We start from the raw sequence: 21,621 nt of genomic DNA, 5'->3' as shown, positions 1-21,621 counted from the left end.
CAGATGGGAAAAGAACCAAACCATATATGCCTAAGGCCAAAACTCTCAATCGAATTTCGTTGCTCTCATCGCGTAATCTCCTGTTGAATATGGCTTCTAGTACATTCCAAAACCAACCCTGGCTATTTTCCTCGTTTAGTCGCCTGTGCTTTTGCTAGTTGACAGTCTATTTGAGTAATCCAAGCAAAATTAGAAGGTGCATGCTCTGTATGTGTGTAAAAGTACACCTTTTCTGACTTGGGACAATCTAACAGGGCATCATACTCCTCGATAGTAGGAGTCATATCCACAGTATCAAAAGTGAAGCACCGATATTCTGGATCCCAAAACCCTATCATGGCTTGAAAACAAGCATGCTGGACCCTAATTTTCAGTAAATGTGATAGATCCCCGTATTGTTTCTGAAAATCGATTTGATCATGAGAGGATAACTTTTCCCAACAATCTAGCAACTGTCCTGTACCAAGTGGCTTGTCATCTAATTTAAAATGTTCTGGCAATTGAGACTCAAACTTGGATGGCAAACAATCCCCTTCATCATATTGGTTCAATTCTGATCTGGTAAAAAATTCCTCAATAGTAATGGGCTTTTCCATCTCACACTTCCTATAAGGATCGGTGGAGATTTAATGAGAATATGAATGTATATGAATATGTATGTTAATGCATTGATATTTGTTTTGTGTCCTAAAGGTATATCCTAATTGATAAGATCTAGCTCATAGGGTTTGGCTCAGTTGATTCTAATCTTAAAGATTTTTCTTTGGTTCTTAGATTGCCCGAATTACCCATGGGGTAATCAGCCTCTTAACCTTATACAACATGAGTATGGGAAGAAAATTCCACAATACCCCGTTGCATAGGGTGAGTTACAATCCAAGCGAAAGTCCAAATGAGCATCAGTGGACACAAGTCACACTTGCCACCTGAATCTTTCTTTTCTAATCTTAAAAAGGACGAGCTCGGGTCCAGAGCTTTTTATGGGTTCACCGTGAAGTGTGTGAATACACAAATAAATAACATGCATGCATGTGCAAAATCTAAAAAATTGAAATGATTGACAATAAATATCGCATAAAATAATAGCGCAAATAACATAAATGCTCAAAAAATAAACAGCAATAAAAAAACAAATGAAAAAAACACACACAAGCAGTTGGTTCAACCCCTATTCCCCAGCGGAGTCGCCATTCTGTCGATACAGCGAGTCGGGCGACGGCTCCACATCATTTTTGTTTATTTAACAAAAAGATTTTTTTTATTTTTATTGGGGAAATGGAAAATTTTATTGGAGTCGCCATCTAGTAAATTTGAGGGAACTAGAAATCCCAAATTAGACACTGGTCCAGAGATTCAGGGTACTGGGTTTAGTTATGACTAAGGGAAGGTAGACACCACCCTTAAAACATCCTTTCAAAAGAAAGGTTCCCTTACTCGTGTGTTTTTTATATTTGATTCAAATGCTATTATATTTTGAGCTTATTTGCAATTTTTATTTTTTTATAAAATAGTTAACGTCGGTCCCTAAAAATAGGGAGACACGTTAAAAATGACATCAGTCCCTAAAAAATAGGAGACTCGTCTAAAATAATTGACACTTAACGGCCTAAAAAGGAGATTTACGTCTTAGTTACCAAGAGAAATAATGGACATAACCCTTATTTGGTATAAATCCTTGACATCGGTCCTTTTCTGTAAAAAGAGACGTGTCGACCAAAACAAAAAATATTCGTAGGAGACGCGTTAAAAATGACATCAGTTCCTAGAAATAGGAAACTTGTCTAAAATATTGACGTTTAACCCTAAAAAGGAGAATTACGTCGGAGTTACCAAAAAAAATATGGACATAATCCATATTTTGATATTTAAACTTTTGACATCGGTCCTTTTATGAAAAAGAGACATGTCGACGAAACAGTATTTGTTTTATAAAATAAAAGTTATTTTTTATATCGTTGAGAAATGGGTATAACCATATTTGAGATTTTGGCTTTGGACCCACGAACGATAACATGATAGGATGGGTGTTAGATCCGTGTTATTTTTCCTTTTATATTTATTTTTGTTTTATTTTTATTTTTATTTTGTTAAAGTGTGATATTGTACAATAAACATGCTACATTCAAGCAGCACAACGATTGAGAACATGCTAGAAATTTTAGGACTCGGAAAAGCAGCAGTTATTTTGTTCTCCCATATTACAAATTACGGTATCAGTTTTGTGTGCAAAGTAACATGACATCAATGCCTACTGGCAAGAACTCCCTTGGTTTTGTTTTATTATTTTTTTATTTTTTATTATTATAACACACACACACAAAAATATATATATAATTCACGTCCTGCATGAACAGTAGGACGTGAATTATATTTCACGTCTACTGTTCATGCAATAGGAAAGGAAGAAGAAGAAGAAGAAAGAAAAAGAAAGAAGGGAGGCTCACCTGGCTGAAGGGGTCGTGGCTGCTATGATGAGGTGGTTCGGCTGGTGGTTGAAACGATGGAGTTGGAGGAGGAGACGTTGACAGCAGAGGAAGAAAGAAGAAGAAGAAAATCTGCAGCGGGGAGAAGGAGGAGAGAGAAAGTCACAGTGGCTGCTCCGCCAGTGGAGAGGATCTGAGTTGATGGAAATTATGGTGGTAAAGTCGGTGATGGTGGTGGTGGTGCTGAAGAAGAGGCGGAGAGAGAAGGAAAAGTTGCAGAAATCGGCAGAAAAACAGGTTTTTTGGCTGACTTTGGACCCGATTTTCTCTTTTTTTTAGGCCATGAAATCCACCTCTATTTATAGGCGGTGGAAGAGGGCAATCTTGTCTACATTGAGAAAAAAATTTAAGCCCTTGATTCAGTTGGGAAGGATCCCAACCCATTGGCTCAAAGTAGGTATCATGAGTTGAAAATCTGCAGACAAAAGCTGATTGAGTAGGCCTCTTTAGGCTGTCACCAGTGCTAATATATTGTCATTTATCCCAACCTGATCAATGGGGTTGTAGACAAAATGCATAGGATCCGTTTCATATAAGATGTGTTAAATTCGGTGGACATTAGGTACATTGAATGCAGCTGCAAAGTAGTCAACCAGACCAGCTTTTTCAGAGAGAAAAAAATAAAATCTGCAGACAAAAACTGATTGAGTAGGCCTCTTTAGGCTGTCACCAGTGCTAATATATTGTCATTTAGCCCAACCTGATCACATGGGGTTGTAGAAAAACTGCAGAGGATCATTTTCGTATAAGATTTGTTAAATTTAGTGGATGTTAGGTATATTAAATGCAGTTACAAAGTAGTCAACCAGACCAGCTTTTTTCAGAAAAAATAAAGAAGATAATGAACAGTGATTTTTTATCAAAGTCCGTTTCAGTCCTTTCTCTTTCAATTTAGCCCTAATTGACCCTAAAACCTTTTTTATTTAATGCAATTCGCCCCCTAATTAACTTGGTAAAAATTAAATTTGGTCTTTTAAAAATTCGGATTTTCTCAATTAAGCCCAAATTAAACTCCCAAACTTAATTTTTCACCAATTAAGCCCAAATAAAATTAATTTGACCCATTTAAAATATAATTAAGTCCTTGCACTTAATCAAATCCTTCAATTGGACCCAATTAATTCTTAAACATAATTAAAATTTAATTCGGCCCATGATTAAATCAAATTGGCCCATTAAAAATTTAATTATGTCATTGAACTTAATTTTATGCAAATTCATCCGATAATCATTTAATTTGACCTTGAATTTGTATTTTTTTTCTTCATTTCTTAGGCACAATAAGGTACAATTAGGCTTGAAACTTTCTCCAAAATTGGCAGCTTGATTCCCCGATTTCCTTTCTCCACATTGTCAGCCTTTATTTTTATTTTTTAATTTTTATTTTTGAAAAAGAAATTGATTTTTTTTTATTTTTATAAATAATAATAGAAATAAAATAACATTCAAGAAAATCTTGGTGAGTCCAAAATTGGGTTACAAACAACATTAAATTGATTGAATAAAATAAAAAAAATAATAATATGCAAGGCTGCACATATTAGAAATATTATTTGAAAAAATAAAAATTTTTATTTTCAAGAATAAAGTTCTTATGTACAAAAGATTAAAAAAATTATAAATGAATCAGAAATTTTTTCTCAAAAAATTAAATGCATAACTAAAAAATAACCATCATTTCAAAGAGGATCTCTAAACAACATTAAAAAAAAAAAAAAAAGAAGGTATGTTAATCTAATATAATTTTAAAAAAAAACATATATATAAAAAAAAGAAACAAGGGCCAAGCGTTGTTGGAACTAGTAAGTCAAGCCAATCCAATTGCGCATTTTGTTAGGGCCACGACCACTAACCCTTTTTTTTTTTTGTTGTAAGATGTTTGTGAAAAAAACATAAGATAACGCTCTTTTATAGATCATATATTTTTTCTCTTACAAAAAAGTTGTGCATGCATGTTTTTTTTTATGCAATTGTATACATAAAGAAATTTAAACTGTAAATTAAAAAGCTCATACATACATGTAATCAAATAAATTGATAACTATGTGAATTAATAATAACAAAAATATAGTAATGATAACTAAAAATAAAATTAAAAATTCAAATGTGTTAATAACATAACATTTACACAATTATATTTTTTAAATTTATTTATTAAAATTAATTTTTTTACTCAATCAAATGATATTAAAAAAAAACACACGTATTAAATTAATTAAATAAAATAAAAATAGAAAACATATTATGCAAGGTTGTTGTACATATTATGTTATTTGAAAATAAATATTTTTTATTTTTTAAAAATAAAGTTTTTTATACAAAAAGATAAAAAAAAAATTATTGATGAATCATAATAAAATTTTTCAAAAATTAAATACGAACAACACCATAAAAAATATCTATCCGAAAATAAATAAACAAACAAAAAAATAATCACATATGAGGAATATTATTTTAAAATATAAATTTAAAAAATATTTTAAAGAATATATAAAAAAATATCAGTAAAAAAAAAGCAATATCAGGAAAAAAAAAAACATTGTTTTGTTGTTGTGGCTTAACTCGTTAAATCCGTGACCGGAGTATAAACTCAACTGGTTCAATATTGTTTTCCCTTTAAATTCGTATTCAACCTTTAACCAAAAAGAAATTAAACATGTGACCCAGACCATGAACTCAATCAGAATCTATATTATTTTCTCTTAAATTTATATTCAACCTTTAAAAACAAAACACATACAACATTATAAAAAACAATTTATATTAAAAAAAAGGGTAAATAAACAAACAAATCACATATTAGTGACACTAATTGAAACATAAATTGAAAATTATCTAAAAAGGGATATATAAAACAAGATATCAGTAAAAAAAAAAACAACATTAGAAAAAAAAAAATAATTGTCAAATTATTGTGCCTTAATCGTTAAATCCGTACTTAGTTCATGAACTCAATCGAGTTCAATATTTTTTTTCCTTAAACCTTAAAAAAATTAATATATGACCTGGATCATCAATTCAACGAGGTTCAATAATTGTTTTTTCTTAAATTTATATTCAACTTTAAAAAAAAATGCAAAAATTAAAAATGCACAACACCATAAAAGATCAATCTTTTTAAAAACACCTCAACTAGGTTGAAATTTTTTTTTTTCCTTAAATTTATACTCAACTTTTAAAAACATGTTGGTTTAATCTAGACCATAAACTCCAATGAGTTTAATATTAATTTTTTTGAAATTCATAATCTACCTTAAAAAAAAAACTTGTAACCCCGTTGTGTACTGGACCTTGCAAGGTGTTTTTCCCATGCAAAAAAAGAAGAAGAAAAAAAATGCAGATTTGTTAACATACCTTTTCGATCTAGATGAAATCTCAGCTTCACTGAGAATATCCATCCATCTTTGTACCTTCTCCTCGTTTTCCCTTAGATTTTCTTCATTCTTATCAAAGACAATTGTGCAACTCTCTATTTGATCATCTATCTTTGATTGCTCGACATCATAAGAAATTGGAAACACAGTGTCCGATCTCATCTCATCCATGAATCCGACAATCTTGACAAGCTCTTCAAAGCACCAAGGTAAATAAGCACAATCTCTTGAAAATATAACAATTGACAGCCCTGATTCTTCAATGGCCTTAAAGAGTCTTGATCTAATTGCCATTACTTTCTCTGGTTCCTTCTCGGCTGGCACAATGAATCTCATGGCTAGATCTGACTTTAAATAGGTGACAGCATTACTAGGGAAAACATTGGCCTTCCATTGATGGTATGGCGAAGAAAAAGCTAAAGAAGCTTTAAATGAAGAAGCTGCTTCTTTGCTTGTAACAATAAAATGGGCAGAAGATGGTTGTGTTGTAATATATACAGAAGATAAACAAACAGACACCACAATTATTCACCTTTTACATTTGAAATGAAATGTCAACTCAATGTTGCTAAAGGATTCATGCTTCCATTCTTTAAGCTCTTTCAGACGATCAAAAGATAGATAGAATAGACAAATATGATTTGACAGAACTTGGATATAGTTATAACTAATACACATCGGCAAAGGATAATTCTCTCTTGCATCGACTTTCAAATGACAACAAAGAGAAGGACTTTCACCATTTGCACTGAATGCAACACATGCAACAAACCCCATGCTGAAACTAGGCACTTGCACACTAATTGAAGATCCCATACTTTGATGGTTAAACCAGCCTGGAATTTCATTTCCTGGAACAACGATACCAAATCCAGGTCTTGGATTAGACAAACCCTGTACCATGAAAAACAAAAATGTTAGATAGATAGAGGGAGAGGGAGAGAGATACAAAAAGGTTGGGGGTATGATTAAGAGAAGACCTTGAGGTATCTTTCAAGCATCGTCAACCCCATGTTGTCTTCGCCATTATGATTGTACAATTCCCAACAGTTAAGACATATGAACTCTGATCTTTTGGAACTGCTTAGCTTTATCGGATCTGGAATTTCTTTTAGGCTTATACAACCATTCAAATATACCGTTTGAACTCTAGATGGAACCTCAGGCAATGATTCAAGCATCGTGCAATCCTCCAAGGCAAGCATTTCAAGTCCAGAAAGCTGATTTATGCTCTTAGGCAGGCTAACAAAGTTATTCCGGCTCAGATCTAAACACTTCAATGAAGATAAGCAGCCAATATCTTCAGGAAGTGCCCCTTCTCTTAGATTGCAAGCACATAAATCCAGTACTTCTAAAGAACACATACCCGACAAAGCAGGCAACCTTTGATCCATAAGACTCTCAGCTATTCTTTTGCATCCATCAAAAGATAATACTTTAAGATTCTTTAAAAGAAAAATGGATGCTGGCGGTTGTCTTATTGAAGTTCCACTTACATCAAACTCCTCCAAACCTTCAACTTTCCCCAAATTTTCTGGTATATTTTCAAGTTCAGAGCAGCCAAACAAATCAAGTTTTTTAAGGGATTTCAAGCAACCTATGCTACTCGGAATGCTTTTAAGGTTCTTACAAGTTTTCATGCTCAATACTTCTAAGCCAATCAAATGATGAATTGATGAAGACAGTTCTTCAATACCTGTCCCATCCAAACGAAGCACCATCAAACAGTTCATGTTTCCTACTATATCTGGAAACTTCTCAAGTTTTGAGCATCCATCAAGAATGCAAACTTTGAGTGATTCCATTTCAAGGTTGCTTGGAAGAATCCTAATACCTTCGCAATCCATAAGATTCACATATTGAAGCTTCTTGTGATATCCAAGTGATGGATGGACCTCAAACAAACTTGTACAACCTTTAAGAATCAGACTCTCGAGATTTGGAATTCCAGTAAAATCTGGAGTCTTGGTCAGGTGTAGTGAGTTGCTGAGATTGATGATTTTCAAATTAACTGCACTCTACAATCAGATAGCGAGAAGAAATATGGATACTTCTATCATACATATATAGGAAAACGATAAAAAGAAATACAAAGGCTCTTAAATTAGTTAATCTCACCTTACACCCATACCATAATTGCTCAAGACTACTGTTAGCCATGTGAAGTTCAACTAGTTGATCCACCTGTAAACCAGCTGGCAATGATTTTGAAGGGTAAGAATGCCATTCAAGAAATCGCAACTCGTTGGAAATATCTTCAGGTCCTTCAGAAAGTTGCACGTTGTTGATTTTGAGCAATCTTAGTCTGCACATTTTAGAGAAGGCTTCCTTGTTCCATTGTGCCTCTTTTATTCCAGGCATGTCTAAGAAAATGGCTTTTATTTTTTCTTTTCCCTGTCAACCAAAAAGGAATACAAGTAAAAAACAAATACAAAGTTGAGATGAAGAGTAAATTAAAATAAACTATATGAAATCTTATGGATAATGTTCTCCATCAGCGACTCACTGTGTTGTCCATCAGTGCAAGGCAGAAATCCTCGTATGTCCACAATCTACTGCGCCTTCCAGGCTCTTCAGGGGATTCACAACGAACAATTTCCTTACCCATTTTCTGTAATAAATCATGCATCCAGACGTGATCCCGAGAGACACTTATAAGAGATCTCTCAATAAGAACTGGTATTCCAATACTTGCATGGAATCCACAGCCGTCAAGTATCCTTGTTATTCGATCAACTTTAAATCCTTTAAGGAAACAGGCAATGTCTAAAAATATTTTCTTATCTAATTCATGGAGGCCATCAAAACTAACGAGAAGCACTTTCATAATTTTGTCATCAGGAATCTCATTCATTCTATTAATTGCACCTCTCCATTCAGGGATACTTCTTCCATGCAAAAACGAACCTATAACTTCAAGAGCCAGTGGAAGGCCATTAGCATAACCCACGACTTGCTTGGATAGATCAAAGAAATCTTCAGCAGGTTTGTCATTTTCGAAAGCTTTCTGGCTAAACAACATAAGAGCATCATCATCATTCAATTTCTCAGCCTCATAAATTCTAGCAACACCATTTCTAGTCAACACATGTTTATCTCTGCTTGTTATGATAATTCTGCTCCCTGGACCAAACCATTTAGTCTCAGCAGCCAGGGATTCTAGTTGTTTATGGTCATCTACATCATCAAGAACAACAAGAATCTTTTTACGTTGTGACCTCCGCTTTATCATTTCAATTTGTCTAGAAGAATCACATATATTAGCACGTTCCATTAAGATTTCAGAAAGAAGTTGTTCCTGTAAACGGCGGGGTCCATCTTTCTCAGCAAAAACTTCTCTGACATTTGCTAAGAAGCTGCTGCCTTCAAATTGCAAACGAAACCTATCATACACTACCCTTGCAACAGTCGTCTTACCTATGCCACCCATTCCATAAATCCCTATGAAGATTGCTTCGCCAACTTCTTCACCCATATAACCATTTAATACCTCTAGACGAGAATCTATTCCAACTAGATTGTTGCTAATTGTTGGCAAAGTGATGCTTAGTTTGTACGATATGTATTTAGCAATTATTTTAATTGATTTCGACTCATTCCTGCATAGGAGGGTGCAAAACATTAATCATGCAGTGTGCAGAAATCAAATTAGATAGTGATAATGGAAAAATAAACATTAGCATATTGTAGCTCGAAAATATATGGCTGTTAGCCGGAAATTAATACACCAACCTTTGAGAAAAATAGGGCCTTGATAATAGATAGCTTCAAGAACATAGAAGAAAAGGAAAGAATAAACTGAAAAAGAACTAGGATTGTATTGATGCTAAGAATGATCCGTACAATAGCTATCTTATTGCCTATAGAATCACACGGATAATTATTTTTAACAAAAAATTCAATTATCTTGCATAATTAACTTTTAAAAAATAGCTTTAAATTTATTAAATTTTAAAGTTTTTTCCCATATTAGCATTGTCCTAAAAAAAGTTCTCAGAATAACATAGTTTGGTTGCGCAAATTCAATCCACGCAGATGGACTGGTATGGCATATGAGTCTCACAACTCAAATTTTCACAGCCCATTTCTTCGTCTTTCTTCTTTATTTAATCTTTTATTTGGTCTTTCAATTTTTATACAATCTTAAACTTAATTTCAATATAATGATTATTTCATTAATATAAAAACCAAGGGACCAACCCAACAAAAAAAGAAAGGAAGATTTTTTTGACATGTGAGACCTGTATGTGTGAAGTTACGTAAGTGAGACCTATGCAATTGATGAAACCGTGCTAGTTTGAAAAGTTTTTTCCCACCTATAGTATTTTGAGCAATGATTTTTTTCATGGGAAAAAATTCATGTAGCTTAAATGTCATACCTTAAATACTAATGATAAGTTGCCACTTGTTGAAAACTTCACTTTAATGTGTAGTTCTTGAACTAGATTTTTGGCCTCAAGGGTTGGATTATTTTTTTTCTAACCTTTAAAAAATATAATAGTATTTGAAAGTAAAAAATTCAATACATGCTAGAAAAACACTTTTAAAATATTAAGATAATAATATATTGGATGATATATTTATTTAAAAATATAATTGTGACGACAACACACTAGATCTAACTGGAGTAACTATGGTTAACTTGTGAAACTCGCAATCGAAGCACAAATCCGTGAAAACTCCATGGAACCCATATCAAAATAAAATAGAGCCCAATTTCAATAAACCAAATATTAAAAGCTAAACATAAAAAAAAAAATTCAATTAAAAAAAGGTTTTTAAAAAAATAACAAGAAATAAAAAGACTTAAGAAAACCCCGATTATTTTTAAAATTATTTAAAAATCTTATAGAAAGAAAATAAAAAAAATTAATAGAGCCCAATCTCTAATTAAATTAAATATTGAAAAAATAAAACTGAAAAAAAAAACATGAGCTTAAAAAAAAAAAACAAACCTAGACAAATCTCCTAAACGTGTCCCCAATTCTCAATCCGTTAAAAACTTGCCATGGTAAAAAAACATAACAATAAAAAATGAAGGATGAAATCGCCAAAAAAAATTTAAAAATAATCTCACATAAAAAAAATAGTAATCAAAAGAATGAGAATCAAATCTAATAGTTTAAAAAATTAAAAAGTATAAAATTAAAAACAAATTTCAATTCTAAAAAATAATTCAAATAAAAAAAATATCAATTGAAAGAAAATAGACCAAATATGAAAGAAAGGAAAAACCAAATTGAATGGTTACTATACAAGTTTAGAAGGTCGGGTGCGGAATTCGAGGATAAAGACAAAAAAAAAAAGAAAACAAAGTTATTTGGTGCCAAACCAGAAAACATTACTCCACACATGCCACCAAGGGAGGTGGGTCATGTCGTGGTGAATCAATAAACAACAATGATGATCTTTTTTGGGTGTCATAAGCCATTGCTCGTGCTGCTTACTAGAGGTGATAATTTTCGGTTCGGTTCGATTTTTATCAAAAAAAAATAATCAAATCAAAAATTTTTCCGGTTCGGTTCGATTTGGTTTTTTTTCGGTTTCAGACGTAAAAAACCAAAACCAAAATTGAACCGGTCGATTTTTAAAAAAAAATTAATCGGTTTTCTTTTTACTATTTAGTTTTTTTCGGTTATTTTTTTTTATTTTCTTGATTTAATCATTTTTTTTAGTTTTTTTCTCTCCCTTACTGCTTACATAAGGCAAAACAACTTGCTTGCGTGTTCTACAAACAAGCCAACCACTTTTTCTTCTTTTTTTATATAACAAAACAACAAAAGCATGAATAAGCCCTTAAAGACAAGGTAAGTATTTTTAATTTAAAAGAAAATAAAGTTATTTTATTGCACCAAAAGTGAAAAATCTTTAAAAAGCCCATATAACAAATTTATTTATTTTTGCTTTTAAAAGCAACTAAGTAATTATACCGTAAAAAAATAAAAACCTAACTACCCCTATCAATTCTATAATAACTATTGGCCCTTATAAAAACACCCTGTTATCCCTAAGTAGTTTATTTTTTTTTAGAATGAAAAATTAGTAAATTCATTCTTACAATCCATTAGTAAATCAGAGACATTTCTCAAGGATTTTAATTTTTTGTTAATACAATCGATAAAGTTATCCTTTATTATTCTATAATACAATCAGGAAAAAAATATTCTAATGATACTAAAAATGTCTTTGTAATATTGACTTTTCTAAAGATGCCTCAATAAATTCAATTTAGATAATTGAAATTTTATTATTCGATCTATTAAATAATAGAAATTAGTAAAAAGTTCAAGAATTTTTTTAATTTGTTTTCAATTTTTATTTTATAAAAATTGTGACGATTGAGATTTGCGACGTGCTCTTTTATTTTAAAAGTCAAAATTAAAGAAAAATTAGGTTGATCATAGACAAAAGGGTCGTTAAAATGCTATTTAATGAATAAAAAATATATACTGATAATTATTTACTCAAGAATTAGTTTTGAAACTCTTGTTGTATTGTGATTATTTCGATATTTAATCACATGTTTAAATTGAAAAACCATGAAAAAAAGAAGAAGCTATGATCATCATTGAAACAATCCCAGTCTGATAGATTGGTCACCGTAGAGAGACAATCTTTCCAGATCTGGTCCTTTTCCAAATTTTCCTTGAAATTTTGTCCATGCTCAACGAAGGCTTTTATTTGGTCTTTCAATTTTTATACAATCTTAATATTATTTTCAATATAATGATCATTTCGTTAATATAAACTTATTTTTTATTTAAGTTGGGCAAAAAAATAACAATATTTTAGGCAAAAATAACTCGTTTTAAGCGATCATATTTGAAATAAATATGAACTTAATTCATATATTTTTTGTGTGGAAAATAACAGATGAAATGACCATAATAATGGAACTAAAGTTAACTAAATATAAAAACCAAGGGACCAATCCAACAAAAAGAAGAAGAAGAATTTTTTGACATGTGAGACCTGCATGTGTGAAGTTGAGTAAGTGATGCCTATGCAATTGATGAAACCGTGCTAGTTTGAAAAGTTTTTTCCCACCTATACTATTTTGAGAAATAATTTTTTTCATGGGGAAAAAAATTCATGTAGCTGTTATATATATATATATATATATATATTATCTGTCATACCTTGAAAACTGAACTATACTAATAACCCTTCAATAATTATATAATGATAAGTTGCCACTTGTTGAAAACTTCAGTTCAATGTGTAGTTCTTTAACTAGATTTTTGGCTTTGCTGTGCTGTGTTATAGGTTAGATTATTTATTTTTTTTTAATTTAAAAAAAATATAATTTTATTGTTCTGTGAAAAGTGAATTTAAAAAAAAGCTTCTAAACTAATTTTTATTTTTCTTTTGCTTTTAAAGGCAACTATTACACCGTATAAAAAATTAAAAAAAAATACTAAATTACTCCCTAGTAATTCTATAATGACCATAATTCTATAATGACCATAAAAGACCTTGTTATCCCTAATAATTATTTTTTTTAGAGTGAAAAAAATAGTAAATTCATTTTTCCAATCCATGGTAAATCAAGATATTTTTACTGTATTTTTCCCATGAGCTTTAAGTTTTTGTTAATACAATTGATATAATCGTCTTATTCTAAAATAGATTCAGAAAATAGTATTCTAATCATACTAAAAATGTCTTTGTAATATGGATATTTTTATAAAGATGCCACAATAAACTCAATTAAATAATAGAAAATCCTCTGTCCGAACAAGCTAATTTTACATTAATTTTATATTTTAAAAAACAAAAAGACACCTATCAAATTTTAATTCCAAATTAAAAAGAAAAAAATAAAAATAAAAATTTTCACAAAAGATAAAAACAAAATTATAAATAAAATTCTCTTTTATTTATAAATAGTTGGAATTTTTTTAATTCATAATGGAAAATATTTTATTTTATTTTGAAAAGCGAAAACTAATACATCAAAAACTTTAGTCAATGTTTTTATTTCTTATGATGAATATGTTGTCATTTCTTCACAATTTTTATTTTTTTATGCTAACTTTTTATTTGTTCATGCTAGATTTGTTTTTCAAGTTTTTGTTTTACATTTTCATTTTTCTATCTAATATTTTTTTTATTTTCAAAATATAAAGAAAAACCTAAGAAGAAAAAGAAATTTTATGTAAAATTAGAATGCTTGATCACATAACATCAATACTTCATAAAAGTTAAATTAAAAAAATCATGCATATGAAAAAAAATATACATTTACTACCAAGTGTTTCGTCAACAAATCCACAATTTTTTCATTCATTGAATATTATTTACCATCTTTTGATTAACAAAACTCAAAGAACACTAAAGCATTTGCTAGAAAAAAATATAATAAATTGAAAAATAATTTTTCTAGTGTGAACAAAACAATCAAAAAAGAAGTAGATAGGTGATTTACCTATTCCGGACGTCCCAGCCAGATAGATTAGCCACCGTAGAGAGACAATCTTTCCATTTCCGGACCTTCTCCAAGTTTTCCTTGAAATTTTGTTCATGCTCACCGAAGGCTTTCTCATATTGCCCTTTCTGCTCGGCTACCTCTGAGGGATCCACATCATAAAAAACTGGCAGAACAGTTTGCCCCATCTCTTTCATGCACTGAACAATCTTGACAAGTTCATCCAAGCACCATGATGAAGATGCGTAATCTCTTGAAAATATAATGACAGAAAACCTTGATTCTTCGATGGCCTTCCAGAGAGCAGGTTCGATGGTCTTTCCTCTCTCGAGCTTCTTATCATCCTTGTATACATCGATGCCTCTTTGTTCCAGACTAGTATATAGATGACTAGTAAAGTTGTTCCGGGTGTCTTTGCCTCTAAAATAAGGAACACGTCATACATATATGAAGATGAAGATGAGGTTATTCCTTGCACGCTGGTGGAAGCCATGAAAATCAGTACCGATCCCTTCTAGCCTCAACTAGCTAGCTTGGTTCAGCAATTGTTTTCCACGCTATTTTGTATAACGCCTGCTCCTGTGGTCAAACATGAAACAAAAGGTAAGATCAAGAAATTCGCCAATTACATCTACCAATTTGCAATTTCAAGCTCGAACATGTACAATTCTACTTAGAAATCAGAAAACACCAAATTTATACGAGTATTTCACGAATCTAGACGAAACAAACCGTGTGGTAAGTGTTGGCTAAAGAGGCACAAGATCCAGCCAGGCTCAATATTTTTTCTTCTTCTGGTATCTTAGTAACCAACTTCGAAAGCCCTTTTCTTTCTTTTTATTCCAATGACTTCGAATTTCTTCCGGTTTCTTTAGATCAAGAACTCGTACTGGTAAGTTTCCTGGATTTTCTTACGGATCTTTTTCTTACACTGTAAAGAAGATGAGTTTCGGTGGAGAAAAAGCAAAAAGAGAAATGAAAGGGATATCGAAATTTGAGTTGCACTGGGCGGCAGAGGCACCTTCCTGTCAAGAGCAGGGGTTGGGCCACACATCACAATTGAGTTGATTCATATATTTAAAATAAATATTTTTGGACTTCTTTTGTCTCTTTCCCTTTGTTGCCTTCCTCTCCCTTATAATTCTGCACAAGAGCAACTCCAATAAAACATGCTATTTTTAAAAGTTGAAAATTGAATTGATAAAATGGTTTTTAAATAATATAAGTATATTTTTATTTATTTTTATGCATTTCAATAATAAAAAGCTATTTAGAATAGCTAATTATATTTTAATATATTTTATATTAAACTAATTTTAATATAAGTATATAACTTATTTTTTATATAATATAATCATGTTATTTATTGAAGTAATATGAAAGTTTAAAGATATAATTTAAAGTTTTAAATTTTAAACTTTTAAATTCAAAATTTATTTATATTAATATTTTTAATTTTCAAATTTATATAATAATGTTAAAATTTTTAGGTTTTGAGGTTCGCAAGCTTCTTTTCTTCTTCTTGTTCTGTTTCTAAATTGAGAAACAAAAGCCAACCATAGATAAAGAGATGTTGGCTAAAGGGTATATATACTTTCTCCTTGTTTTTGGCTTTTATATGTAAATATTTAAAAATAGTATTTTAGTAGAAGAAAATATATTTTAGCTATTCAAATAAATCACTAGAGTTGTTAAAATTGAAAATAATAGTTTTTTGGTTTTCTCTTTCCAATGACCTCTTGCATTGTAGTTGCTCTACTGATTTTGATGCTCGACAACTTTCCGAACAATTGACTTCAAATTATAAATTGGATGACAAAATTTAACAATTTAAGGCATAATAAAATATAATTCATAATAAATATCATATTGATAGCTTTGTTTTAAATATTTATATAATTTTGTTGGTCTAGTAGGATTGAAAAAGACCCTTTAATGTATAAATTATTGTTGTTGTTTAAAACAAAATATTTAGTCTAAAAGTTAGAAAATAGCATTGTTTTAAATATTTATATTATTTTTTTCACATAAAATATATTAATAAACAAAAAGCTAAAACTAGTAAAACACTGTATGTTTTGTCTTTTGTTTGTTGGAAAGTAAGGTTATTTTTTAGGGCTGTTTTGATCTTGGATAAAAAAGAGAGGTGATGATGATTTTTGATCCAAGAAAAAAAAAAGAAAGGAGAAAAGACGAGCTTCGATTCGATTCAATAGGTTGTGAAGAAGCATAGAAAAGAAATTAAAGTTTTAGGCATAGTGGCGGAGCCAAGTGAGGATAAAAGAGCCCCCTTAATTTTTGTTTAATATTTTTTTATATTAGGATATTAATATAATAGTTTTGGTGAGGGTAAGTGAAAAGTTATTGTTGACTTTTATATATATATATATATATATATATATATATATATTATTTACCCAAATTTATTTTTATAAATAAAGAGTCATATTTTTTTTGGAGCCTCGGTTATCTGCCTCTTTTTCTTATATAAATTTCTCTTCAAGTCCAGATAAGCAAGTAATTTCTTTTGCATTATATTTTAGGTAAATTTTTTTTGTCTTTTCTATTTATTTTATTATTTAATTTTACTTTTATTCTTTTATAATTAGTTATTAAAAATATTAGATTTATGATAATTTAGGGTTTTGATATGAATGTATTAAAATACGGTCAAAATAAATGTTTGAATTTACTAATTTAATCAATTAAATATATTTTTTTATTATAAATTAATTAATTAATGTTCATTCAAAACTACTATTTTTTACGTTTCTTGTACTGACAGAGTAGATTATTGAAATTATTTAATTGAGATCTCTTAATTTACTATAAACAAGAAAAATTATTTTAATATAATTATATAACTAGTTTAATTATTTTTTATATAATACAATCATATTATTAATTATACAATTAATTAACATGAGTAATTTATAAAATTAATGAAGTAATATCAAAGTTAAAAGATATAATTTGAATTTTAAATTTTAAACTTTTAAAATCAAAATTTATTTATATGAATATTTTTATTTTTTAGTTTTATATAATACTATTAAATTTTTTAGGCTTCGAGATTTCTAGTCTTCTATTTTTTTCTTGTTCTGTTTTTAAAGAGAAAAAATGCTAATTATAGATAAAAATATGTTGGCTAACGAGTATATAATTTTTTTTTTGTTTTGGCTTTTCTACGTAGATATGTAAAAATAGAATTTTAGTAAAAAAAAAATGTATTTTAGCTATTCAAATAAATATGCTCCAATGACTTCAAATTATAAACTGGGTGACAAAATTTAACAATGAAAGGCATAATAAAATATAATCCATAATAAATATCATATTAATAGCTTTGTTTTAAATATTTATATAATTTTGTTGGTCTAGTACGATCGAAAAAACCCTTTAATGTATAAATTGTTGTTGTTTAAAAACAATATATTTAGTGTAAAAGTTGGAAAATAGCTTTGTTTTAAATATTTATATTATTTTTTCACATAAAATATATTAATTAACAAAAAAAACTAAAACATGCAGTGAAATGACTATACCTAGTAACAACTGTAGGTTTCGTCTTTAGTTTGTAGGAAAGTTATTTGTTTTTTAAGGCTGTTTTGGTCTTTTTAACAGGGATAAAAAAGAGATGAGATGGGAGGATAGACTGGGAAGAGAAGTGTAGAATTGTGGTTCCTAAAAAGAGACAAGGAGAAAAAGAAAAGAAAAAAGAAAGATGGGGTGACGGTGATATGATGGTTCCAGCAGTGCTTGCATTATAAGTTTTTCTTGTTTGGTTTTTGTTGACCGTCTCCAGTTTCATGTTTTTCACGGTTTGATTTGTTTGTTCAGTTTAGCTATTGCGTGTTGTTCCCAGTTTCTTATTGGTCAGGCTTGTGCACTTTGATTTACAGTTGGTTGGAAAAAAATAAATTGTTCATCTCTATATATGGTATGAACACACTATGTATATATGGATTGTGTTTCTCTTGCTATTGTAGTTAATGAAAGCAAATACAGCCCCTTGATAATTTGCTTTGCTGAGTCGGCTCTTTTTTACTTTTTTATTTTTAGCTATGAACATGGACATGTTTTTGATGAAATCTGATATTTAAATAAATATTTTTTTAATATATATATATAATATTATAGAAAAAGATATTATAAATTTATATATGCAGTAAAAAATAAAGATTGTGAACCTCTATTTTAAATATTTTATGTATATATATAGCCTATAAATCTTGTTCTTTTATGAAAGACTTTGATGACATTTAATAAATAATAAATATTCCTTACATCTATATTAATATTTGATGAAAATATGATGAGTTTTTGAAGGATTTTTATACACCTAAAAAATATAGAAAAATTAGAGTTTAGAACATTAAATGTAACTAATGCTCATAAAAACTGAGCTATTCTCATAAGTTAGATCCAAGGAAAGATGGTCATTTTCTTGGGTGTGCTTAAGAAAGGAAAGTCATTCCACGCTGCCAGACCCATAATGTCCGGCACAAATTTGGCTAGCACTAGATTTGACATGTTTTAATTGGAGCATGTTTATATTCCTAAAAATTTCAACTTATAGATCTTTCTTGAATTTTTATAAAAATATACAAATAAAATCTTAATTCATCACTTTCAAACTCCTTTTGGATGTTCATTGTTCTCCTTGGATCCACACATTCTGTGATTGATGTATGAATATAGCATCCTCTTTTTTTTTTTTTTTTTTTTTTCTTTTTTTCTGTCGTGTGTGTAGTGACATGGAAATAGTTGCACACAAGATGCCTTTTAGATGTTCAAAATTTGACTACAGCATTCCGTTTTTTTTTTTTCTTTTTATATTTTTACCTCTCCATCTCAATTTACACATCATTTTTAATTTTTTTTAACCATCAACATTATTCATGAATTATTTGCTTTAATGAGATCTAAGTACTACTCTCCATGTAACAAACATATAAAGATTTGATATTTAAACATGCTCAAGAGAGGAAGGTTTTTTCCACATTGTCGGATCTAGCATGTTTGGGCCACATGGTCTGACTAGCACCAAACCTAACATGTTTTCATTGTAATGTGTTTATATTCTAAAAAATTTATATTTATAATTTTTTTTAAAATCTATTTTTAAAAAAAATATATATATATATAAAATCTTAATTCATCAATTTCAAACTCCACCTTTGGATGTTCATTGTTCTCCTTTGATCCACACATTCTTTGATTGATGTATGAATATAGCATCCTCTCTTTTTTCTGTCGTGCATAGTGACATGGAAATAGTTGCACACAAGATGCCTTTTAGATGTTCAAAATTTGACTACAACATTTTTTTTTTTGTCTTTTTATATATTTACCTCTCCATCTCAATTTACACATCATTTTTTATTTTTTTACCATCAACATTAATATTCATGGTTTACTTGCATACTTTGTTTTGAGTTTTGATTATCATTGATGAATTATTTGCTTTAATGAGATCTAACTGCTCTCCATGTAACAAAAAAAGGAAAAGAAATCCATGACCTATATTGCTTTTTCCCCCTTTTTAAATAAAGGAAAAAAACTTGAAATTAATTGTTGCCTTTTCTTCTTTTTAGATATTCAAACATATAAGATATTTGAGGGTTTTGTTCTTTTTAGATATTCTTTTTATTCACACAAAAGAATAAAAAGCCATATTATCGCACAGAAACATGGTCTCATCATACCACAGGTCCAGCTAACTGAATCCACCAACGCCAAACTGCAAGTTTTCAACATGTTGCACGGTCTCGGAGAAAAAATTCACCAAATTAACCAGGAACAATAATTTTTTGAAAAAAAGATCTAGAAAAAACCAAAAACAATTCAAAACAAACTGGTTGAGTTTTGTCAAAATCAGGAAACCAAATACCTTGATAAAGTCTGCAAAAGAGCAAAGGGATGATTTGATATTATCAGTAAGGATAATCAAAGAAAAAAAAGATTAAAGCATGCAGAACAAAATAGCCAAGAAAAAACTATCTAACTAAAGGAGGTTTACTTTCCAAAAATAAAATAAAAATAAAAATAAAAATGAGATGAATCAATTATAAGCATCTAATCTAATTTCAGTTCACATAAAAGATCATAAGAGATCATCTCAGTGGGACATCATAAAAAAGCAAAAGAAAAATTTAGTCAAAAGTGCATGAATGATTTGATCTTCACTTTACATCAATATTATATTCTAACATATTTTTGTATATAATTTTTGAAGATGGAGTTTCGGTGGAGAAAAAGTGAAAAGAGAAATGAAAGGGATATCGAACGCGCACTGGGCGGCAGAGGCACCTTCCTGTCAAGAGCAGGGGTTGGGCCACACATCACAATTAAAAAGTATTTTTTAATGAATTTTCAAACTATTAACTATAAAACTTAAAAAAATTTCTTCAACTTTAAAAAAAGTTGACAGTGCTCACACTTTTCTTTTTCTTTTTTCCATTGAAAAGTAACTTTTAATCCGATATCCACAACAAGAAGTAGAAAAGGAAACGTTATTTATTGGAAGAACATGTGGTGCTATGTTTTCTCGACAATGCTTCGATAGTCAGAAAATCAAGGGCCACCACCCATGTGCATCCTAACACCTTTTTTCTTCATTTCCAGTAAAAACAAATCCTCAAGAGATATCAAACGCGCATTGGGCAGCAGAGGCACCTTCCTGTCAAGAGCAGGGGTTGGCCCACACATCACAATTGAAAAGTATTTTTTAATGCATTTTCAAACTATTAACTATAAGACTCTTATATTAAATATTATAAATTCCAATTGATTTTTTTTTTTTAAATAAACTTAGCCACCACCCTGGAACTAATTAACGAAACACACACAAAAAAAATCATGTTGAATTGTGTTTAGAATCTCAAATTTTAATATTTATTTCCTTAAATCTTTAAAAAAACTAAATATATGACCCGGATCATGAATTCAACGAGATTCAATAATTGTTTTCTTTTAAATTTATATTCAACTTAAAAAATTAAAAATACGCAACACCATAAAGAAAATCAATCTTTATAAAAAACCCTCAAGTTAACCGGATTATGCACTTAAATTTATACTCAACTTTTAAAACCTTCTAAAAAAACACAATTTCTTTAAAAACTTATGCCCTTGTAAGCTTAGTAATTTGGATCTTTAGAGTCTATTCGATATTTAGTGCATGCTTAGCTAGTATATCATGGTGCAAAGTTATTTTTAAAAGTGATGTTTTTTAAAATATATTAAAATATTTTTTAATTTAATGCTTTTATAAGGCAAACACACATTAATCGGTCTTAAATTGAAATCAATTTTTTTGAAACAAAAATATATC

At 29.6% G+C, this 21,621-nt stretch overlaps 1 protein-coding gene across 1 annotated transcript in view; it reads right to left on the bottom strand.

Annotated features, from left to right (window-relative positions):
- The window catches only part of LOC118036126 (TMV resistance protein N-like), a 57,197-nt gene extending 41,857 nt beyond the window's left edge, over window positions 1-15,340 (bottom strand). The window contains 7 exon segments of the mRNA XM_073405826.1: window positions 5,838-6,751; window positions 6,838-7,875; window positions 7,976-8,251; window positions 8,364-9,456; window positions 14,286-14,712; window positions 14,715-14,858; window positions 15,018-15,340. Of these exon segments, the coding sequence (XP_073261927.1) occupies window positions 5,838-6,751; window positions 6,838-7,875; window positions 7,976-8,251; window positions 8,364-9,456; window positions 14,286-14,712; window positions 14,715-14,778 (3,812 nt within the window). The 5' untranslated portion in view covers window positions 14,779-14,858; window positions 15,018-15,340.
- Window positions 15,341-21,621: the final 6,281 nt, after the last annotated feature.

The sequence above is a fragment of the Populus alba genome, chromosome 17 (genome assembly GCF_005239225.2).
Source record: "Populus alba chromosome 17, ASM523922v2, whole genome shotgun sequence".
NCBI lineage: Eukaryota > Viridiplantae > Streptophyta > Magnoliopsida > Malpighiales > Salicaceae > Populus > Populus alba.
This window is presented reverse-complemented; position numbering and strand designations above follow the sequence as displayed.